The sequence below is a fragment of the Haemorhous mexicanus genome, chromosome 3 (genome assembly GCF_027477595.1).
Source record: "Haemorhous mexicanus isolate bHaeMex1 chromosome 3, bHaeMex1.pri, whole genome shotgun sequence".
Taxonomy (NCBI): domain Eukaryota; kingdom Metazoa; phylum Chordata; class Aves; order Passeriformes; family Fringillidae; genus Haemorhous; species Haemorhous mexicanus.
Window position 1 is genome coordinate 118070838 of NC_082343.1, and position 21174 is coordinate 118092011.

The window sequence follows — 21174 nt, forward strand, 5'->3', positions numbered from 1 at the left end:
GCCAGGGGTCACTGTGTCACCGAGCTGCCAGGGGTCACCGTGTCACCGAGCTGCCCGGTGTCACCGTGTCACGGAGCTCCATCGCAGCCCTGTGCACGGCAGGGCGGGGGTTTGGGGCGGGGCTGGAGGGGGTTCCCGGCTGGTTTGGGTGTGCTGTGACTGGGGTGGAAGGTGCTGGGGCTCCTCCAGGCCCCCCGTGCCCCCAGGTGAGGGGTGTGCTGGGGGCGACAGGCAGGTACCTGCCCGGGGGGGCGCGTGGTGCCACTGAATGCACCCCAGGGGGGGCTTTCACCCCCTGCTGTGGGGTCAGCTGTGGGTAACGCCTTCCTCCACTTCAGGGCTGTTTGCTGGGCTGCCAGGGGCTGCCGGGGGTCGGGGGGCTGTGCCCAGCCCTGTGCCCCCTGTGCCCAGCCCTGTGCCCTGGGAGGGGAGGGATGGAGTGGTGGGAGGTCCCGGGGTGCCGATGGTGGAACAGGCTCCAGGCTGGGTCTGGGGCACTGGCACCCCCTTGGAGACTGAGGCGGTTTTGGTGCAGAAAGATCAGGATTTGGGGCGGGGCAGAGGGGGTCCAGCCCCAGTCTGTGCCTCCGCTGCCGTGGGAGCTGATTAACGGTGAGGTTGGGACTGAGCCTTTTGTCCCCAGGTGCTCTTGGCACCTTCAGCGCCATCGTCAGGTGAGCACAGTGGCTTTGTCTGTCTGTCTGTCTGTCTATCTGTCTGTGTCTGGGCTCTTTAACAGCTCATTGGGGGTTGTGTGGGACAGGGACAGTGCTGGTTCTGTTAGTGCAGCTCCACTGCTGGTGAGGTGTAAAAATGTGTGAGAAATATCATTGAAGCCAGGATGGTTTCAGTTAAAAGAGAACTTCAGAACCAGCCAGTGCCACCCCATCCTGTGGGCAGGGACATTCCCACTGTCCCAGGGTGTCCCAGTGTCCAGCCTGGCCTTGGGCACTGCCAGGGATCCAGGGGCAGCCCCAGCTGCTCTGGGCACCCTGTGCCAGGGCCTGCCCACCCTGCCAGGGAACAATTCCTCATTGCCAGGATCCCACCCAGCCCTGCCCTCTGGCACTGGGAGCCATTCCCTGGCTCCTGTCCCTCTGTCCCTTGTCCCCAGTCCCTCTCAGCTCTCCTGGAGCCCCTTCAGGCCCTGCCAGGGGCTCTGAGCTCTCCCTGGATCCTTCTCCAGGCTGAACATTCCCAGCTCTCCCAGCCTGGCTCCATGGCAGAGGAGCTCCAGCCCTGGGAGCAGCTCTGTGGCCTCCTCTGGACCCACTTTTATCACCTGAACTTGAGGATCAGTGGGGTCCCTGCTCACAGCCGGGCTCCCATTCTGCCCTGCTCCGGGGCAGCAAATCCCAGCGTGAGCAGAATCTTTCTCTGTCCCAGAATTGTTTCTCTGGGATGGCATTCCCCCTGTCAGCAGAAGGTGGAGATCCAGAGCCGTGCCAGGAATTCCTGGAAAGGAGGGAATTGAAAGCCAGGAAGGGCTCAGACTTTCTGTATTGTCCCTCCACTGTGACCCCTTGGAAGGTTCTCTGTCCCACCCTGGCCCTGGCCCCTCTCTGCCCGTGGGGTGCAGAGGGAAGCAGAGATTCCTGCTGGTTCCTTTCTGAGATTTACCCGTCCTAGAGGGATCATTGTCCTCCTAACCATGAGAAGAAAGAGTTTCATAAGTAAAATGGGTGTGAGAGTCTTCCTACAACTCCTAGAATCATGGAAAAGCCATTATTCCATCGAATATTCCTGACCACCCCCAGCACTGCCCAGGCCACACTGACCCCTGTCCCCAAGTGCCACAGCCACAGGGCTTTACACCCTCCAGGGATGGGGAGTCCACCCTGCCTGGGCAGCTGTGCCAGGGCAGGACAGCCCTTTCCAGGTGGGAATTGTTCCCAACATCCACCCTGAGCCTGCCCTGGCCCAGCCTGAGGCCATTTCCCCTTGTCCTGTCCCTGTTCCCTGGGAGCAGAGCCCGACCCCCCCTGGCTGTCCCCTCCTGTCAGGGAGTTGTGCAGAGCCACAAGGTCCCCCCTGAGCCTCCTTTTCTCCAGGCTGAGCCCCTTCCCAGCTCCCTCAGCCCCTCCTGGGGCTCCATTCCCCTCCCAGCTCCCCCAGCCCCTCCTGGGGCTCCATTCCCCTCCCAGCTCCCCCAGCCCCTCCAGGGGCTCTGGTCTCAGTGCCCTTCCTGTCCCCTGGCTGCTCAGCTGGATCATCTCCATGGTCACTGGAGGGTTAATCCCCCTGCAGGCTCCGGGGGTGGGCAGAGCAGGGCTGGGGGTGCTGCAGGCTCCTTTGGGCACAGCAGGATGGGGCTGAGGCAGCTGAGGAAGATTATCCTTTATTATTAATTATTATTAATCCCATTTAGATTATCCTCTATCCTTTGTCCGTTTAACCCTCACTGTCCATGAATGCTCTCCAGAAAGGGAGGTGGGCACGGAGCCAGGGCAAGACCAGCTGGATCTGCTGCAGCTGCTGGGAAGTGAGAGGGCTCCTAATTACCCCGATAATTAGTTGGGTAGCCCTGGCTGCTGGGAACTTCAGGCTTTCTGTGCTGACAGACTCTGGCCCCCAGGAGAGCACTGCATTTGACCTGAGGCCGTGGAGAAGCTTCCAGAATTGATTGAGAGCACTGGGATTGTGGGTGTGGAGTTGGGTAGAAGTGTGTGATGTCACAGGGGGGGAAACTCAGAGTTTGGGGTTTTAGAATATGGTAATAAATATGGGGCAAGATGGAGGTTTTGGGGCAGTGGTTGATCCTTCTTCACCTTCTTCTTCTTCACCTCCTTCTCCTTTTTCTTCTCCTTCTTCTCCTTGTTTTCCTTCTTCTCCTTCACCTCCTTCTTCCTCACCTCCTTCTTCTCTTTCTTCTTTACTTTGTTCTTCTCCTTCTTTTCCCTCACCACCTCCTTCTTCTCCTTCCTCACCTTCTTCTTCTCCTTCTTTACTTTGTTCTTCTCCTTCACCTCCTTCTTCTCCTTCTTTTCCTTCCTCACCTTCTTCTTCTCCTTTTTCTTCTCCTTCTTCTTTACTTTGTTCTTCTCCTTCTCCTTCCTCACCTTCTTCTCCTTTTTCACCTTCTCCATGGGTTTGGGTGGTGTTTTGTAACTGGACTAAGCCCACCCTGCAGTCTTTGAGGGATCAGTTATTGAGTTAAAAGTGAAAATAATTTAGGTGTCAGTTCTTAATTGGATGATTTAGCCTTAGAAGTCCTTGTACCAAGAGACAGTTGGTCATTTTGTGCCTTGTTAGTGAAGAACTGCAAACTCACTGCTGTGACACAGGTAAGAAATGACAAACACCTGAGTCTGAATGTGACCCATCCCCTCGAGTCCTTCAATCCCGACCCCGCCAGAGGCAGGAAAAAGAAGCCAAACCCCCCCAGCCGGGGTTCCCGTGTGCCCGAGGGTGGGAGGAGCCCAGGTGTGCAGGGCCGTCCCACCTGGCACCACCAGCACCTGAGGCTGCCCTGCCTGGGGAGAGCAGGCAGGGAGTGATCAGTGAAACTCAGAGGGGGCTGGGATGTTGGGCACGGCACCCCCTCCCAGCCCCCCTGAGCTCAGGAATCCCTGCACTGCCCCTGGCCTGGGCCCAGGCTGGGGCGTGCAGGGAGCCCTGGGCATTCCCAGAGCTGCAGTTCCAACCCAGACTCTCACTCCTGTCCTGCAGGGGCACCAGGATGGCAACTGCAGAGGAAATACCCCAAAGTCCCACACCACCACATTCCAGAAGAGGGAACAGCCCTTTCCCCCTCCAACTGAAACCAGCAGTCACTGCTGGTGGGCACTCCTGCCTGGGGGAGCACCAAGGGAGGCTTTGGCACCAGGCTCACACATCCGTGGGATTTGTGGCACAGACAATCCCATCTCCTGCCTCCAGTGAGGGGCCCAGACAAGGAAACCCCCGGGGATTCCATGGAACTGCAGAATAACTCAGGTTGGAAGGGACCCCAGAGCTCGTCCCACCCCTGCCATGGGCAGGAACACCCTCCACTAGAGCAGGCTGCTCCAGGCACCTGAACTGTCTCATGTCCCTGTGTCTGTCTGTCTGTGTGTCCGTGCTACAGAAACTCCCCTGGCCAAGCACCCTGGAGCCCCTCTGCACCCCTGAGTAGGAAATTGCCTCCTGTTCACAGAGTGCCCAAACTCTCCTGTGTCCCCTTAAAAAGGAAAGAAGCCCAGAAGTTTCTCTCCTCAGTTAGGTGAAAAGACACCTCACAGGACCTGGGGGGCTTCACCTCAAACCTAAGGATGGCCAACTGCAGAGGAGCCAACGAGTCCCCCCTGAGCAATTGACTAGAAAAAGAACAAAGAAACGAAATCCTTTTGTGAGGCGTCTTCCCAGGGGCAGGAGGGCCTCTGGCACCTGGCTCGGTTTTTCTCTGTAAAGAGTTTTGTTATTTTGCCTTTTATTGAAACCTTTTTGTTTCCAGCACTAGCACAGAAGCCATCCTGCTGATTTTACACCTTCTGAGGTAGCTGAGCTCTCCTGGGTGTGAAACAGACCTCCAAGAGCTCATGAGACCTGGCTTGAGCAGCCCCACATTTCACCCCCGCTCCCCCTGACCCCCAGCCCGGGAGCTTGGGGCACCCCACACCTCCCAGCCTCTCAAATGATTGAATCCTGGTGCAATAGCTGGTAACAAATCACGGCCAGAGTTGGTGCCTCTGAAGGGGACCCAGAGCAAAGGAGCCCCCGGGCTCTGCCCCTCCCAGCCTGGGCACAGGAAGGTCTGGGGGCTCTGCCGTGCCCCCACGCCTGAGGAACGCCAATCACTTGGCTTTAAGGGTTAATAGTCATAAAAGGGTTATAAAAATAGCAATAGAATTAGGGTAATGAAAAACTGGACAATTTGGAATAGGACAACACGAGACAATAAAAACAAAGAGTTAAGGACAGTCCAGGTACCTTTTCTGGGCAAAATGAACCCGAAAAAGGCCCCACGTTAACAGAGGATTAACCCTTAAAACACCAGCCTGTTGCATATTCACACAGCTCATCCATGGTGCAGCAATTCCATTCACACACAGGATTCTGTCTGGGCAGGCTCAGCTCCTTCCTCTGAGCCCCAGCAGCATCTCCAGGGCTGAACAGGCAGGAAGAAGTTCCTTTCTGCTGATAAGGGAGCAGTAAATTCTCTTTCTCTGAAAGATTTCAGTGTCCTGGGGCTGCTGTCTCAGTGAGAGTTCCTCATTCCTTTCTTAAAAAAATACCTCACACACGTAGTTTCTATTTTAACATTATAACCTAAAGCTACATTTGACAGACTACTTGAGGAAATGGATCCAGCATCACTTTCTAACATCACACATATAATATTCATGTTAATATTTGCCAAAAGCCAACCATAAAACAGGCATTTTTCACACCACAGCATTATTACAGGCACCAGAGAGAACAGAATTAAGGATTTGATAGGTCAGATGTGAAAAATCACTTGTTTTAAAATTTTCCAATTGCTTGTTTTAAAATTTTAAAAGTTTCGCAGTAATGAAATGGTTATAAAAATAGCAATGCAAATTAGAGCAATAGGAATTTGGGCTATCAGAGTTAAGACAATAAAGGAGAATAAAACCAAAGAGTTACAGACATCAGGTGCTCTGCTCTGTCCCAGGGCAGCCTCACTGACAAAGGATTAACCGCCAAATCAAGAGCCTGTTGCACATTCCTGTATCTCATACGTGGATCCAACATTCCCTTCAGGGCAGGGATTCCTCTGTTTGGTGTCAGCTTCCCCCCTCATCTCACAGACCTGTGTGTGGCTCCAATCCTGAAGGAGTCTGGCTATCCTGCTAAGGAGACCGTAATTCCTCTCTGTGGGACGTTGGTGTCTTGCTGCTGCTCTCTCTGTGTGGAGAATTTCTTCATTCTCTGATCCGTGCCTTGAGCTGCTGAGAAAAGTATCTTACACCGTGTAGTTTCTATTTTATGTTATCCTGTAGCCTAAAATCTGCACTTGCCACACTGCTTGAGAAGGATTGACACAGCACTACAAATTACTACAGCACAACTTTCCAACATAACACTGACAGTATTCCTTCTAATATTTGTGAAGGGCCAACCATGTAATGTGCCTTTTTCATCCTTCCTTCCTTCCTTCCTTCCTTCCTTCCTTCCTTCCTTCCTTCCTTCCTTCCTTCCTTCCTTCCTTCCTTCCTTCCTTCCTTCCTTCCTTCCTTCCTTCCTTCCTTCCTTCCTTCCTTCCTTCCTTCCTTCCTTCCTTCCTTCCTTCCTTCCTTCCTTCCTTCCGCCACTTCCTTCCTTCCTTCCTTCCTTCCTTCCTTCCTTCCTTCCTTCCTTCCTTCCTTCCTTCCTTCCTTCCTTCCTTCCTTCCGCCACTTCCTTCCTTCCGCCACTTCCTTCCTTCCGCCACTTCCTTCCTTCTTCATTCCTTCCTTCCTTCCTTCCTCCCTCCCTCCCTCCCTCCCTCCCTCCCTCCCTTCCTTCCTTCCTTCCTTCCTTCCTTCCTTCCTTCCTTCCTTCCTTCCTTCTTTCCTTCCTTCCTTCCTTCCTTCCTTCCTTCCTTCCTTCCTTCCTTCCTTCCTTCCTTCCGCACCTTCCTTCCTTCCTTCCGCCACTTCCTTCCGCCACTTCCTTCCGCCACTTCCTTCCTTCCTTCCGCCACTTCCTTCCTTCCTTCCGCCACTTCCTTCCTCCCTTCCTTCCTTCCTCCCTTCCTTCCTTCCTCCCTTCCTTCCTTCCTTCCTTCCGCCACTTCCTTCCTTCCTTCCTTCCTTCCTTCCTTCCTTCCTTCCTTCCTTCCTCCCTTCCTTCCTTCCTCCCTTCCTTCCTTCCTCCCTTCCTTCCTTCCTTCCTTCCGCCACTTCCTTCCTTCCGCCACTTCCTTCCTTCCTTCCTTCCTTCCTTCCTTCCTTCCTTCCTTCCTTCCTTCCTTCCTTCCTTCCTTCCTTCCTTCCTTCCTTCCTTCCTTCCTTCCTTCCTTCCTTTCTTCCTTCCTTCCTTCCTTCCTTCCTTCCTTCCTTCCTTCCTTCCTTCCTTCCTTCCTTCCTTCCTTCCTTCCTTCCTTCCTCCCTCCCTCCCTCCCTCCCTCCCTCCCTTCCTTCCTCCCTCCCTCCCTTCCTTCCTTCCTCCCTCCCTTTCTTCCTTCCTTCCTCCCTTCCTTCCTTCCTCCCTCCCTCCCTCCCTTCCTTCCTTCCTTCCTTCCTTCCTTCCTTCCTTCCTTCCTTCCTTCCTTCCTTCCTTCCTTCCTTCCTTCCGCCACTTCCGCCACTTCCGCCACTTCCGCCCCTTCCGCCACTTCCTTCCTTCCGCCACTTCCTTCCTTCCTTCCTTCCTTCCGCCACTTCCTTCCTTCCTTCCTTCCTTCCGCCACTTCCTTCCTTCCTTCCTTCCGCCACTTCCTTCCTTCCTTCCTTCCTTCCTTCCTTCCTTCCTTCCTTCCTTCCTTCCTTCCTTCCTTCCTTCCTTCCTTCCTTCCTTCCTTCCTTCCTTCCTTCCTTCCTTCCTTCCTTCCTTCCTTCCTTCCTTCCTTCCTTCCTTCCTTCCTTCCTTCCTTCCGCCACTTCCTCCCTCCCTCCCTCCCTCCCTCCCTTTAAAAGCAGTTTCCCATTTATTTTTCTTTTTTTTTTTTGGGTATCACAGGGCTCCTTCCCCCCTCCCTGAAGGGGCCAGGGAAACCACCGGCCACCAGAACCCCTTTCCTTTTCTGTGGATCATCTCCTGGAAGGAAATGGAACGGTTTCCCCCAGTTTAATACAAATAACATTAGTTTTAAAATTCAGTTTCCCGTTACTGCGCCAGTGCAGCAAACCAGGCACAGGTGATGGTTTCAGTAATGGACAGAACACAGCACTTCCTCAAGAAAACCCCACAATTTCTCCTCATTCTGGAAAAAACAGTGTTTAAATATTGAGTGCACGTTTGCTGTCCTCTGACCCAATGGAGATTTACATGTAGGAAAATGCACTTTCAGAAACAGATTTTGGACACACACACACACAGAGCAGCCCCATTACGAGCCCCTCTGCCCAGGCACCCTGTGCAGACCCCAAAATGAAGCAGTATTTCAGATTTTAGACACACACACACACAGAGCAGCCCCATTACGAGCCCCTCTGCCCAGGCACCCTGTGCAGACCCCAAAATGAAGCAGTATTTCAGCTGACCAAATGAAGCAGTATTTCAGCTGACAAAATAAGGCAGTATTTCAGCTGGCGTTTGCCCTCTGGGGATGCGCTGCAGGTCGGGTTTCAGCTGCAGCGCCCAGCAGCCCCTGCCGGCAGGCACAAACAGCTCGGGGTGCAGCTGAGGCTCCTCTGGGCCCCCCGAACTCCCCTTTGTGGGGGATCCCCTGCACGCAGCAGCCCCGGGGTGAGCAGCCCCCTCTGCGTGCCGGCGCTCCAGGTTCGGTGTCTGGGCACCCACTGCCCCTGGCAGCTCCAAAGGAGCTCCAGGAGAGCCCCGAGGGGTTGCCAGGCACTGAACACGGTCTGTGGCACAGGTCTGTGTGTCCGTCTGTCCCTGTGTCCGTCTGTCCCTCTGGCAGCTGCCAAAGGAACTCCAGGAGAGCCCCGAGGGGTTACCAGGCACTGAACACGGTCTGTGGCACACCACCGAGCCCAGGATTTTACACATTTCTCTCTCAATCTCCTAAAATGCTTCCACAGCTCTGCCATCGACCCTTTTCTCTCTCCCAGGTCAGTGAAGCCTCAAATCACCCCCAGTGTTCCCAACCACACACCTTCGGCCAGGAGAGTCCCCTGGCTGTGCTGGATGTACTAAAATTGTCCAAAAGCCCCTTTTTTAACCCCAGCCCCCCCACGGGGAGCCCTGGTGCCTCCGGTCCTGGGCAGAGCCCAGACCCCAAACCCTCCCGTGCCCTTTATGGGTGCCCTCAGTCCCCTGGGTCAGGAGAATCCATCCTCAAACCCCAGAGGTTCATGTCCCAAAAGGAGACAGAGCAGTCCCTTTTTGGCTTTATTCCAGTCAAGGCAGAGGCCACAGGGCATCCCCTGGGGTCTCTCCAAGTTTTGGAGGTGCAGCCTCCTTCTTATCCCAATTTCCCAGCTGCATTTCCCTTCTCTCTTTCCCCATTTCCGAGGGACCTGAGAGGTTCAGACTTCCCAAAACGCCTGACACCAGAGATTTCCCCTCTAATGTATAACCCTCCCTTTTCATTTTTAATTCTTACGGAGTTTAGGGGTATTTTCTCTTCCCCATTGTTCCTTTCATCTCTCAATATCCAATTTCGTTTTTCAGCAAACATAAAATTTATTTGTAAAGCAAATCTCTTTTTCCATCCATCAATCAGTGAATCCTTCCCATTGTTTCTTTCATCTCCCAGCGCTGGTTTTACCTCCCAGCAGACCCGGAGCGGGTTTGCAAAGACAGACCCACCGTTCCTCTCACCTGCACCGCTCGGGTGAGACCCCAGGTGCCCCAGCTCCCCCCAGGCTGCTCGGGTGTGCGTTGGCACTGGCAGCGATGCAGGAATTGCAGCAAACGCTGCCCCCGCAGTCAGGCCGAGGGACTGGAGCAGTCACAGACCCTGACGGCTGGCGCTGACCCCGCCGGGGGTCTCAGCCCCCCCTGACCCTGACCCTGACCCTGACCCCGCTCCGGGGGTCTCAGCCCCCCGCTGGCTCCTGCTCGCTCCGGGATCGGCTGAGCTCAGCCGGGGCTCCAGGGGACGGTCCCGGGTCACACCCGGGTCACCGAACGGCTCAGGAGGCGTTCCGTGAGTCATGGGGGGGGGGGGGGGGGGCATGGGTCTGTGCCTGTGTGTCCATGGCCGTGTGTCCTTCTGTCCCTGTGTGTCCATGGCCGTGTGTCCTTCTGTCCCTGTGTGTCCATGTCTATGTGTCCGTCTGTCCCTGTGTCCATGTCCCCGTGTCTCCCTGTGTGTCCATCTGTCCCTGTGTGTCCGTCTGTCCCTGTGTGTCCCTGTATGTCCGTCTGTCCCTGTGTCCATGTCCCCGTGTCCATGTGTCCCTGTGTTCATCTGTCCCTGTGTGTCTGTCCCTGTATGTCCATGTCCCCGTGTCCCTGTGTCCATCTGTCCCTGTCCCGCCGTGCGCGCGCCCTGCCCGTGGGGGCGTGGCAGGGGCGGGTCCGTCTGGCCACGCCCCCGAGGGCCCGGCGCGGCCGCGGGCGCTGATTGGCGGCGGCGCGAGGGGGCGGGGCCAAGGCTTCGCCGGTGCCCGGCGCGGTTCTGTCCCCGTCCCTGTCCCTGTCCCTGTCCCGGTCCCGGTTCCGGTCCCGCCCTGGTTCCGGTCCCGCACGGCAGCGGCCCGGGATGGCGGCAGCGGCGGGCGGCACCGCGGGGGAGCGGCGGATCATGTGCGTGGGGCTGGTGTGCCTGGACATCATCAGCGTCGTGGAGGCTTTCCCGGCCGAGGACTCCGACACCAGGTACGGGCGGCGGGGGTGCTCCGGTGTGCCCCGCACCGGCCCGTCGCCCACGGCAGCCCACGGGCGGCGGGGTGCTCCGGTGTGCCCCGGCCCGTCGCCCACGGCAGCCCTCGCCCTGCAGGTGCCTGTCTCAGCGCTGGCAGCGCGGCGGGAACGCCTCCAACTCCTGCACGGTGCTGTCGCTGCTCGGAGCCCCCTGCGCCTTCATGGGCTCGCTGGCCCCCGGGCCCGCCGCTGAGTAAGTGTGGTGCGGGACTCCCGCACCGGCGGGGCACCGGGCCGACCCGCCCCGGCACTCCGCGGGTCCCTCCGCGCTGCAGCCGCCGGCCTCGACCCTCGGAGCGCTGCCTGCCCGCCGTTCCCGGCCGCCCGCCCTCCTCCGCCGCCACCGCCCGCCGCTCCGGCGGCGGCCCTCAGCCCGCTCTCTGTCCCCACAGCTTCATCGCGGCGGATTTCCAGCGCCGGGGGGTGGACACGGCGCACGTGGCCTGGCAGCCCCGCGGAGAGGTGCCCTGCGCCTGCTGCCTCGTCAACGCCGCCAGCGGCTCCCGCACCATCGTCCTGCACGACACGTAAGGGCCGCGGCCCCGAGCCCGCGGGCAGCGCTGGGCGCTGCCAGCTCTGTCCCGAGGGTCCCTCCGCTGCCTGCCGGGGGCTACCGAGTGCCGGATGGGGCGAGTGGCCGGTGTCCCCGCAGCCCTGGCACCTCCGGTGCCGCTGCCGGGACCGGAGCTGGTGCCTCCACACGGAGGTGGAGGCTGGGGGTGCTATCCCCACACTCCGGAGCGCAGGACAGCCGGCACGGCCCCGTGGGGATAACCGGGCTCCCTCAGCCTTGCAAAGGGGGGGTCAGGGGCTGTTGGGTACGGCTGACCCCAGGCCCCAGCGTGGCCACCGCTGCGCTGCCCTTCGAATCCAGCTCAGGGTGCCAACATTAATGATTCACCCGGCCAGTGCCTCCTCGGGACCTCTGTCCCGGCGGCGTGGGGCCCTCCACGGCCCCTGGGGCTGCCCTTCGCCCCGGGCGCGGGCCAGCCGGAGGGTCCCCATGCCCCCCCTGGCCTCCGTCCCACAGGAACCTGCCCGACGTGACGGCCCTCGACTTCGAGCAGGTCGACCTCTCCCAGTACAGGTGGATCCACTTCGAGGTGAGCCCGAGGCTCGGCGGGTTCTGGGGGACCCCCGGCGCTGGGGAAAATCCCTCGGGCTGTAGGTGAGCCCGGGACCGGAGGGAATCCCTCGGTCTGGGGGACATCCCCAATGAGGGAGCATCCCGGGACCGAGCCGCCTCCCGGGACCGGCGATTCCCCGGTGATACCGGAGCCGTGCCGTGTCCGCAGGCCCGGAACGCGGCTGAGCAGGGCGCGATGCTGGAGCGGGTGGAGCGGCACAACCGGGCGGCGGCGCCGGGGCGGCGGGTCCGGATCTCGGTGGAGCTGGAGAAGCCGCGGGAGGAGTTGCTGCCGCTGATGGGGCGGGGACACGTGGTGCGGGGCCGGGGCGATGGGCGGGATCGCCTGTCCCGATCGCCTGTCCGATCACCTGTCCCCATCCCCTGTCCCTATCGCCTGTCCAATCACCTGTCCCCATCGCCTGTCCCAATCCCCTGTCCCCATCGCCTGTCCCAGTCACCTGTCCCCATCGCCTGTCCCGATCCCCTGTCCCAATCCCCTGTCCCGATCACCTGTCCCGATCCTCTGTCCCGATCCCCTGTCCCCATCCCCTGTCCCTATGGCCTGTCCCCATCGCCTGTCCCGATCCCCTGTCCCAATCCCCTGTCTCGATCACCTGTCCCGATCCTCTGTCCCGATCCCCTGTCCCCATCCCCTGTCCCTATGGCCTGTCCCCATCGCCTGTCCCGATCCCCTGTCCCTATGGCCTGTCCCCATCACCTGTCCCGATCCCCTGTCCCTATGGCCTGTCCCCATCCCTGTCCCCATCGCCTGTCCCGATCCCCTGTCCCCATCGTCTGTCCCCATCCCTGTCCCGATCCCCTGTCCCCATCACGGGTCCCGATCCCCTGTCCCCATCCCCTGTCCCGATCCCCTGTCCCCATCGCCTGTCCCAGTCACCTGTCCCCATCGCCTGTCCCGATCCCCTGTCCCAATCCTCTGTCCCCATCCCCTGTCCCTATGGCCTGTCCCCATTGCCTGTCCCGATCACCTGTCCCCATCCCCTGTCCCCATCCCCTGTCCCTATGGCCTATCCCCATCCCTGTCCCCATCCCCTGTCCCCATCCCTGTCCCGATCCCCTGTCCCCATCACGTGTCCCGATCGCCAGTCCTGGCCGGGGCCAAAGGCGTGGCGGGAGCGAGGTCGGGACAGGAGCGGTCAGATCGGCGGGAGTTGGGAGTCCTGGTCCGGGGGAGTCAGGCTCGGGGGGTGCAGGGGTGTGGGGTTTGGGTCTAGGCGTTCAGGCGGGGTCGGGGGACGGCGCCAGGGCACAGATCTAATCGGACCTGGCTGGGGGTGCCGGGGGCTGCCCCGCCCCAGCCCCTCTCCCACAGGTGTTCATCAGCAAGGACCTGGCCCGGCACTTCGGGTACCAATCGGCCCCCGAGGCGCTGCGGGGGCTGCGGGGGCACATCCAGCCAGGGTAGGGGTGTACCCGAGAGGGGCCGGGGGCACACGGTGCGCCCCAGACCCACCTCACACTCCCCCAGGGCCACGCTGATCTGCGCCTGGGCTGAGGAGGGGGCTGATGCTTTGGGGCCCGACGGGGAGCTGGTGCACTCGGACGCCTTCCCCCCAGAGACCCTCGTGGACACGCTGGGGGCGGGGGACACCTTCAATGCTGCTGTCATCTTTGCGCTCGCAGAAGGTGGGCACAAACGTGGCACGGCCACAGCACGGCCACGGTTCAGTTTGGCACGGCCACGGCACGGCCACAGCTCATCCTGGGCCCCATCCCCAGGGAGGAGCCTGCAGGATGCCCTCACCTTCGGCTGCCAGATCGCAGGCAGGAAATGCGGGATCCAGGGCTTCGATGGCATCGTCTGAGCGTGTGTCTGGAGACCTCTGCAGCCCCCAGGGACACCACTGCCCCCAGCAACATCTGCACATCTCCACTGCCCCCAGCAACATCTGCACATCTCCACTGCCCCCAGCAACATCTGCACATCTCCACTGCACCCAGCCATGCCCCAATAAAACCCCACATGCACCACTACTGCCTCCTGTGTCCCCTGGCCGTGCCCCCGTGTCCTGGCTGGGCTCCCACTGCCCCGGGGATGCACTGACCACAGCCAGGGTCACAGCAGTGCTTCTATTTCTCCATCCAATGCACTAGAGAGGAGACCACACGACCCCAGCCCTCCTTGGCCCAGCAGCCTGGCCAGGGGCCATCGCCCTGCCCCTCTGTGCCCTGAGCAGGGCAGGGAGCAGCCAGGGCACTGCATCCCACAGGGCCCCCCTGCCTACCCCTCCCCATGGTCCCTCCAGGCTGGGGCTGCCTGCTCCTCAGGGGCTTCAGCCTCAGGGGCTTCCTCTTCCTCTGTGGCATCAGTACTGGGGACTTCAGCCCCAGGGACAACTTCTGCCTCCAAGGCCTCAGCATTGGGAGATTCCACCTCGAGGGATTCCATGCTCCAGGCTCCATCCTCAGGGGCTCCAGTCTGGGGGTCTCCAGCCACAGGGACTCCATCCTGGGGGTCTCCAGCCGCAGGGGCTCCAGTCTGGGGCTCCCCAGCCTCAGGGGCTCCAGTCTGGGGGTCTCCAGCCGCAGGGGCTCCAGTCTGGGGCTCCCCAGCCTCAGGGGCTCCAGTCTGGGGGTCTCCAGCCGCAGGGGCTCCAGTCTGGGGGTCTCCAGCCGCAGGGACTCCATCCTGGGGGTCTCCAGCCGCAGGGACTCCATCCTGGGGGTCTCTAGCCTCAGGGGCTCTATCCTGGGGGTCTCCAGCCTCAGGGGCTCCAGTCTGGGGCTCCCCAGCCTCAGTGGTTTCCTGCCCTGGGTTTTTCAACCCCAGGTCCTGCCTTGGCATCTCCCTGTCCCCTGCAGGCACAGCCCCAAGCCCTTCCTGCTGCCCTAGTGGGGGCTGTCCTGGGGGACCCTTGTCCTGACCAGGCAAGAGCACCTCAGGGGGGTCCAGCAGCTCAGAGGGGTTCAGCAGCCCATCCCCATTTAGGTCCTGCCTTGCCAGGGCTTGGTCCACCAGTGCAGCCACCTGCAGGGATGGGGATCAGGATGAGGGCTCGGCCCAGGGGCTCAGGGGGGCGTGAGGAGCCATGCCAGTGGGACCCACCATGTCAGGGTCTGGCTGCCTCCCAGCCTGTGCCAGCACCGTGCCAAGTAACTGCAGCAGCTCCAGCCCATCCAGGTGCCTGCTCTGGTCGTGGTCATGGAGCACAAAGAGGTAGAGCAGGGCTGTGGGGCACGGGGGGCTGTGGGGCCGGGGTCCCTGGCCCCACCAGCCCCTCAGCCCCCCACCACGCCCCGGTGGCCTTACCCTGCTCCCGTGTCATGGCCTGCACGTCCTGCTCCGGGGGCCCCAGGCTCCGCACGGCGCTCCACAGCAGCCTGGGGGGAGCAGGGCTGGGGTGGGAAGCACTGCACCTGCCCCACGGCAGGCTGGGCACTGTCCATGCCCCCCACCCAGCACTGTGGCCCCCAGCCCCATGCTCAGCCCCGGGCCGAGGGGGGGTCCCCAGGGCAGGGACTCACAGCAGCGCAGGCGGCTCCGGGCTCAGCGGGTCGGGATAGGGATCCACGATTGTGGCCACGGGGGGCTCAGGCCTGGCCAAGAGACAGGGGCTTGGTCACCTGTGCCCTGGGGGGCTGCCCGCCCCGGCCTGACGCCCCCCACCCACGGCCCCTGCGGATCCAGGGGTCCCAGCCCTCGCTGTGCAGCTCAGAGCCCTGTGCTTGCCCCTGCCCTGGCCACCTTGAACTCCTCCCGCACCGGTACCCCTGCAGCCGTGAGAACACCACAGCTCTGCCTTCCCTCAGCTGTGTCCCCACAGCTCTGCCTTCCCTTAGCTGTCCCCTCACAGCTCTGCCTTCCCTTGGCTGTGTCCCCACAGCTCAGTCTTCCATTACCTGTGTCCCCTCACAGCTCTGCCTTCCCTCAGCTGTGTCCCCCACAGCTCTGCCTTCCCTTGTGTCCCCCCACAGCTCTGCCTTCCCTTGTGTCCCCCCACAGCTCTGCCCTCCTTTTTGTGTCCCCACAGCTCTGCCTTCCCTTGGCTGTGTCCCCCCACAGCTCTGCCTTCCCTTAGCTGTGTCCCCCCACAGCTCTGCCTTCCCTCAGCTGCGTCCCCCACAGCTCTGCCTTCCCTTGTGTCCCCCCACAGCTCTGCCCTCCTTTTTGTGTCCCCACAGCTCTGCTTTCCCTTGGCTGTGTCCCCACAGCTCTGCCTTCCCTTGGCTGTGTCCCCTCACAGCTCTGCCTTCCCTTGGCTGTGTCCCCCACAGCTCTGCCTTCCCTCAGCTGTGTCCCCACAGCTCTGCTTTCCCTTGGCTGTGTCCCCCACAGCTCTGCCTTCCCTTGGCTGTGTCCCGTACCTGTTGGTGCCCGCCCTGGGGGCGGCCCAGGCCGCTGGCCCCAGCAGCAGCAGCAGGAGCAGCATCACCGGCGGGTTCCTCATCCCGTGACTTCGGGCTGCTGCGGGACGAGCACACCGGGCTCGGGACTGGCCCCGCCGGGGGTCGGTGGGAGGGCCCGTGAACCCGGGAGAGGGGCGGGGGCTCCGGGAGCTGCCCCGGTTCCCGCACGGCAGCGGGGACTCGCTGGCACGGGTGGGAGGGTGCGCGGGGCTGCGCGGGGCACGGAGAGCGCGTGGGACCGGCTGGCGCTGCCCTCCCAGTGCAGCCCCCGGTACGCACTCACCCCGCACACGGCCCACCCGGCACCGCCGGTGCCCCCCGGTACCCACTCGCCCAGCCCCGTTCGCGTGTCCGTGCCGCCCGCCCCGCCCCGGGGCCACGTAGCCGACACGTCCCGGCCCTGCCACCGCGGCCGGGAGCGGCCCCGCCCGGCCCGGCCCGGCCCGCGGGGAGCCGGGATTCAGCCGCACGCAGGTGCCTCGGGCAGCGCCGGGGTAACCGGGACCCGGCCCCTCCAAACTGGGGCCCGGGATAGGCGGTCACAGCAGGGACGGGGCCACGCCGGTGGGCGAGACCCCCGAGCCCCCCACGGCCCCGGGCAGAGCCGGGCCAGCCCAGCGTCACCGACCCCCGGCCCCCGCAGCAGCACGGCCGGGGGCTGGGTCGGGCCGTGCCGGTACACACGGCCCCGCCGGCCCCAGGCAGCAGCCCCCGTGCCACACCGAGGGCACAGCCCGCCCGGAGCAGGGCCCGGGCAGCCAGCCCCCCGTGCCACACCGAGGGCACAGCCCGCCTGGAGCAGGGACCGGGCAGCCATCCCTCCGTGCCACACCGAGGGCACAGCCCGCCCGGAGCAGGGACCGGGCAGCCAGTCCCCCGTGCCACACCGAGGGCACAGCCCGCCCGGAGCAGGGACCGGGCAGCCAGCCCCCCGTGCCACACCGAGGGCACAGCCCGCCCGGGGCCGGCACCGGGCAGCCAGCCCCCCGTGCCACACGGAGGGCACAGCCCGCCCGGAGCAGGGCCCGGGCAGCCATCCCCCCGTGCCACACCGAGGGCACAGCCCGCCCGGAGCCGGGGCCCGGGCAGCCAGCCCCCCGTGCCCTCAGCCAGGCCCGCGCCCCCAGCACACGCGGACAGCACTGCCTTCATGCTCCAGTTTAATGGCAGCAGCAGGGCAGGGGCCAGCAGGACCCGCCTCCCCTGGGCCAGCAGACGGCCCTGTCCCGGGCCAGCCCTGCTCTGCTGCCAGCACAGTCCCGCAGGGACGGCGCCCTGCGTGCCTCCCTGGGCCCGCGTCTGCTCCCCGAGCGCCAGCGGGGACGGCGGGGCCAGGGCTGGTCCCTCGTGTCCTTCACAGTCTGTGTGGGGTGGGTGGAGGCTGGGGGGTCACTCCTGGTGCCAGGGGGTCCCTCCGGGGGCCAGGGGGCTACAGGAAGCCTGGGAAGGTGAGCTGCAGCAGCAAGATGGTGGCAACGATGAGGCCGGCACAGAGCAGCAGCAGCAGCCAGACAGGGAGGGAGCCTGCAGGACAGAGAGGGGTCAGAGGAGGCTGCGGTGCAGCCCCCGTGCAGAGGAGGAGCAGAGGGGTCCCGGGGCAGCCCCCGGACGTACGGCGGGTGGGCAGCAGGTGCAGCTTGCAGCGGCTGTCCACGGCCACGCTGAGCAGGGCGGCCTCATGGCCCCCCAGCAGCTCCCGCCCGGGCCGGCTCTCGGGGACAAAGGCCACGTCTGTCACCACGATGCCATGGGCCTCCTTCACATAGTACAGCCTCTGGGGGGACACGGCAGGTGAGGGGCTGCTCGGGGCCGGCGGGGCCGCCCCCCCAGCCCTGCCCCAGCTCACCTGCAGCGAGAAGGCAATGTGGATGGCCACGGAGCCAGTCACTGTGCCCAGCCCCAGGAAGGTGCCCGAGTCACTGTGGGGGGATAGTAGTGAGTGGGGGCTGCCACGGCCCCCACCCCGTACCCACTGGCCCTGGGCTACCTGATGGAGAGGCAGGAGACCACCTCGGAGCCACAGGGCCGCGTCAGCAGCGGCAGGAAGCTCTTCCCATCCCACTTGGTCAGGTAGCAGGGCGGGGGGCGGCGCTCCCGCTTGTGGGGCACTTGCACCGTGTAGAGCCTCAGAGCCCCGGCACTGCCCTCCACGGCCCCAAACCTGCCACAGGGAGGGGGCACAGGGGGGACAGGGGGCACAGGGGGGACAGGGGGCATGTGGGGTGCAGTCCCTCACCACCACCCCTCACTGTGCCAGTCCAAACCTGGTCCCAGCCCCCTCCCCATACAGCTGCCAGCAGAGCCCAGGAGACCCCTTCCCCCAGACCCAGTAAGAACAGTGATGGGGCACGGCAGCAGGCAGGGATGGCCCATTCCCAGCCCCAGTGGCTCCTCCTCACCTCCTGCCCCGTGACCCAGCCCCAGCCCTGATGACCATGGCCCCAGCCCCATAGCCTAGCCCCAGTCACACAGCCCAGCCCCAACGCCCCTCCCTGTGCCCCTGCCCAGTCCCAGTGCCCAACCCCAGCCCTCTGATCTGTCCCTGGCTCTACCTGCAACTGCCCAGCCCCGTCCCCAGCCCTGTCCCCAGTCCCAACACCCCTCCCTGTGCCCCTGCCCAACCCCAGCCCTCTGATCTGTCCCCAGCTCTACCTGCAGCTGCCCAGCCCCGTCCCCAGCCCTCACCGGCAGGCCTGGTAGCGATAGGCCTTGTCGGGGATGCCAGGCAGGTTCTCGTGCCAGCGCAGCCCTGTCACCAGCTGGTCCTGCTGCCACACGCAGCACTGGAAGTCCCTCCCCGCCGTCACCACCTGCTGCACACAGCACAGGGGTCTGAGGCCCCTCTCCTGCAGGGCCAGGGAACAGGGGAGCCCGACACCCACCTTGTTGTCAGGGCCCAGGGCGATGTCCTCAATTTCCCCGTCGTGGGCTCTGAACTCCAACGTCTTTTTCATGCTGGGGAACTGCAGGGGCAGAGCTGGCATGGGTGCTGGGCAGGGCCAGGCCCTGCCACGGTACCAGCCAGGTGTGGGGGAGCAGTGTTAGGTGACCACAGGTGTGGCCAATCCAGCCATCCCTGCCCAACACCTGCTGCCATCGGCCACTGCTGGCCACTGCTCTTCTGGGCCTGTCCCAGCTCCCCTTGCCCACCCCGGCTCCCCACGCCTGCCCTTCAACCCGCTGTGCCCACATCCCCCCAGCTCTGGGTGCCTGCCCTAGGTCCCCCATGCCTGCCCTGCAGTCCTCTGTGCCCACATCCATTCCCCTACATCCCCCCAGCTCTGGATGCCTGCCCTGGCTCACCAGGCTCCCCTCTGCTCTGCCGTGTCCCTAGCAGGCCGTGCCATCCGCCCTCCCGTGCCCCCAGCCCTGCTGCCCAGCCGTGTCCCCGGCGGGCCGTGCCCCCAGCCCTGCTGCCCAGCCGTGTCCCCGGCGGGCCGTGCCCCCAGCCCTGCTGCCCAGCCGTGTCCCCGGCGGGCCGTGCCCACCTCCCAGAGGCGCAGGAAGCCGTCGGCGCCGCCGGTGGCGAGCAGGGCTCCGTCGGCGCTGAAGCGCACGGCCTTCTGCAAGGCGTCGGGGCTGAAGTCGGTGCGCACGCGCTGCAGGCTCTCCACCCTCACCTCGCGGGCCCGGCCCTGCGTGCCGCCCTGGGCCCCGGTGCTGCCTCCCCGCCGCCGCCGCGCGCCCTTGTCCCCGCTGCCTGCGGGGGACGCGGCTGGCACGGGGCTCCGAGGGGCTGCCCCTTCCCAGAGCACCCCACAGCCCCACGCCCTGCCCCACGCCCTGCCCCACAGTCCCATGCCCTGCCCCGCAGCCCCACGCCCTGCCCCGCAGCCTGCCCCACAGCCCCACGGTTCCCCACACCCTGCCCCACAGCCCCAAGGCATCCCAGGCAAGCACTGGGGGGGCCCAGGGGGTTCCAGGGCAGCATTAAAAGCCCAAAGCTCCCCATGGCAGCCCAGGTAGGCAGAGGGGGCAGGTCCATGACAGGGATGGAGGGGTTCAGGGCAATGCCCACCCCCAAGCCACCCCACAGACCCCCAGCTCCCCCCCACTCCCTGCCCTCCAGCACCCAGGGCAGGCACAGGGAAGATGCAGAGTGGGCATAGGAGGTCCACAGCTGTACCCCGGCCCCAAAGCACCCCACAGCCCTCCACTCTCTGGCCATAGCATCTGGGGGTGGGGGGGCACAGGGGAGCCCCAGGGCAGTGTTCCACCCCCAGAGCTCGCCATGGTACTCAGGGCAAGCACAGAGAAGGCTCAGGACAGGCAGGCCGGAGTTCAAGGCAATGCCCCATCCCTAAGCCACCCCACAGACCCCACATCCTGCCCCATGGCACCCAAAGCAGGCAAGGGGAGGGGATTCAGGGTGGGCACGGGGTGGTTCACAGAATGCCTTATGTCCACAACATGCTTCATCCCTCCCCACAGCATCCAGGGCAGATGGGAGGGGAATTTAGGGCCATCCCGAAGGCACAGCACAGCCCCGGGGCAAGTGCCTCACACAAGGCAGTGTCTCACCGTCCTTCCCGGCCGTGCCCGGAGCCTCGGGCTCCTGCAGGCTAAAGCGCAGGATGTGGCAGCTGTTGTCCTGCCCGGCGGCAATGACGTCCCCGGCCAGCGCCATGGTCATGGTGGCGCGGGTCTCGGTGTCGTGGCAGTGCAGCAGCGAGGCGCTGAGCTGCCCGCCGATCTGCTCCAGCTGCAGGAAGTGCTGCGGGCGGGAGGCGGGAGGCGCGGTCATGGCCCTGCCGCGGGGAGCTCCCCGGGGCACCTGCGCCTCCGCACCGCACCCTGCACCGCTCAGGCCCCGCCGTGCCAGACCGGCCCCGAGCCCCGCTGCACCGCACACCGTCACCCCGCACAGCCCGCACCCCTCAGGCCCCGCCGTGTCACACCGGCCCCGAGCCCCGCCGCACCGCACACCCGCGGCCCGCACCCCGCGGCCCTCAGGCCCCGCCGTGTCAGACCCCCGCGCACAGCCGGGCCCTTCCGACCCCTCAGCCTCCGGCGCCCCTCTCCCCCCAGCCCCGTCCCGCTCCCCGCACCACGCCATTGCGGATGCCGGTCTTGGCGGCGCCGCCGCCGCCGGCGGTGATGGCGAGCGGCCGCCGCGGGTGTAGGCGCACGGTGTAGAGCGGGAACGGCGCCCGGTACAGCTCGGCGGGACGCCGGGGCGCCATGACACGGACGCGACGTCAGCGCGCCGTGACGTCACGCGCGGTTGCGTCACGCCCCGGCACCCGCCGGGGGTGTGGCTA

At 63.6% G+C, this 21174-nt stretch overlaps 3 protein-coding genes across 7 annotated transcripts; 1 reads left to right on the top strand and 2 right to left on the bottom strand.

Moving 5' to 3' along the window:
- The first annotated feature begins 10111 nt into the window (after positions 1-10111).
- KHK (ketohexokinase) lies at positions 10112-13537 on the top strand. Of its 2 annotated transcripts, XM_059843220.1 has the most exons (8): positions 10134-10371; positions 10493-10609; positions 10809-10943; positions 11447-11519; positions 11712-11858; positions 12879-12967; positions 13035-13192; positions 13286-13537. In XM_059843220.1, exons 1-8 carry the CDS (start codon positions 10256-10258, stop codon positions 13369-13371), a joined length of 921 nt encoding a protein of 306 aa, XP_059699203.1. In that variant the 5' UTR covers positions 10134-10255; the 3' UTR covers positions 13372-13537. The 2 variants fall into 2 exon arrangements, with proteins under 2 accessions (XP_059699202.1, XP_059699203.1); XM_059843219.1 differs by lacking the exon at positions 13286-13537 and having other exon boundaries at positions 10112-10371; positions 11712-13175.
- An 85-nt stretch (positions 13538-13622) lies between these two features.
- Positions 13623-16279, bottom strand: CGREF1 (cell growth regulator with EF-hand domain 1). Of its 3 annotated transcripts, none has more exons than XM_059843222.1 (6): positions 16243-16279; positions 15872-15971; positions 15032-15103; positions 14817-14887; positions 14613-14734; positions 13623-14534 (listed from the first exon to the last, which is right to left on the bottom strand). In XM_059843222.1, exons 2-6 carry the CDS (start codon positions 15952-15954, stop codon positions 13788-13790), a joined length of 1095 nt encoding a protein of 364 aa, XP_059699205.1. In that variant the 5' UTR covers positions 15955-15971; positions 16243-16279; the 3' UTR covers positions 13623-13787. The 3 variants fall into 3 exon arrangements, with proteins under 3 accessions (XP_059699205.1, XP_059699204.1, XP_059699206.1); XM_059843221.1 differs by having other exon boundaries at positions 16197-16275; XM_059843223.1 differs by lacking the exon at positions 16243-16279 and having other exon boundaries at positions 13623-14120; positions 14271-14534; positions 15872-16190.
- Positions 16280-17056: 777 nt separating this feature from the next.
- Positions 17057-21136, bottom strand: PREB (prolactin regulatory element binding). 2 transcript variants are annotated; one of them, XM_059843226.1, is made up of 9 exons: positions 20962-21136; positions 20435-20627; positions 19402-19613; positions 18796-18876; positions 18599-18723; positions 17901-18074; positions 17760-17832; positions 17528-17687; positions 17057-17437 (listed from the first exon to the last, which is right to left on the bottom strand). In XM_059843226.1, exons 1-9 carry the CDS (start codon positions 21094-21096, stop codon positions 17343-17345), a joined length of 1248 nt encoding a protein of 415 aa, XP_059699209.1. In that variant the 5' UTR covers positions 21097-21136; the 3' UTR covers positions 17057-17342. The 2 variants fall into 2 exon arrangements, with proteins under 2 accessions (XP_059699209.1, XP_059699208.1); XM_059843225.1 differs by having other exon boundaries at positions 18599-18726.
- Between the last annotated feature and the right edge of the window lie 38 nt (positions 21137-21174).

Coding starts and splice junctions, on each gene's coding strand:
- KHK (XM_059843219.1), top strand. CDS start 10,256: ATGGCGGCAGCGGCGGGCGGCACCGCGGGGGAGCGGCGGATCATGTGC. Junction 10,372..10,492: donor GCCGAGGACTCCGACACCAG/GTACGGGCGGCG, acceptor CTCGCCCTGCAG/GTGCCTGTCTCAGCGCTGGC. Junction 10,610..10,808: donor GCCCCCGGGCCCGCCGCTGA/GTAAGTGTGGTG, acceptor CTGTCCCCACAG/CTTCATCGCGGCGGATTTCC.
- CGREF1 (XM_059843222.1), bottom strand. CDS start 15,954: ATGAGGAACCCGCCGGTGATGCTGCTCCTGCTGCTGCTGCTGGGGCCA. Junction 15,104..15,871: donor CCCAGGGCGGGCACCAACAG/GTACGGGACACA, acceptor TCTCTTGGCCAG/GCCTGAGCCCCCCGTGGCCA. Junction 14,535..14,612: donor GGCAGCCAGACCCTGACATG/GTGGGTCCCACT, acceptor CCATCCCTGCAG/GTGGCTGCACTGGTGGACCA.
- PREB (XM_059843225.1), bottom strand. CDS start 21,096: ATGGCGCCCCGGCGTCCCGCCGAGCTGTACCGGGCGCCGTTCCCGCTC. Junction 19,614..20,434: donor GGGCACGGCCGGGAAGGACG/GTGAGACACTGC, acceptor CGTCCCCCGCAG/GCAGCGGGGACAAGGGCGCG. Junction 18,075..18,598: donor TATCGCTACCAGGCCTGCCG/GTGAGGGCTGGG, acceptor TCCCTGTGGCAG/GTTTGGGGCCGTGGAGGGCA.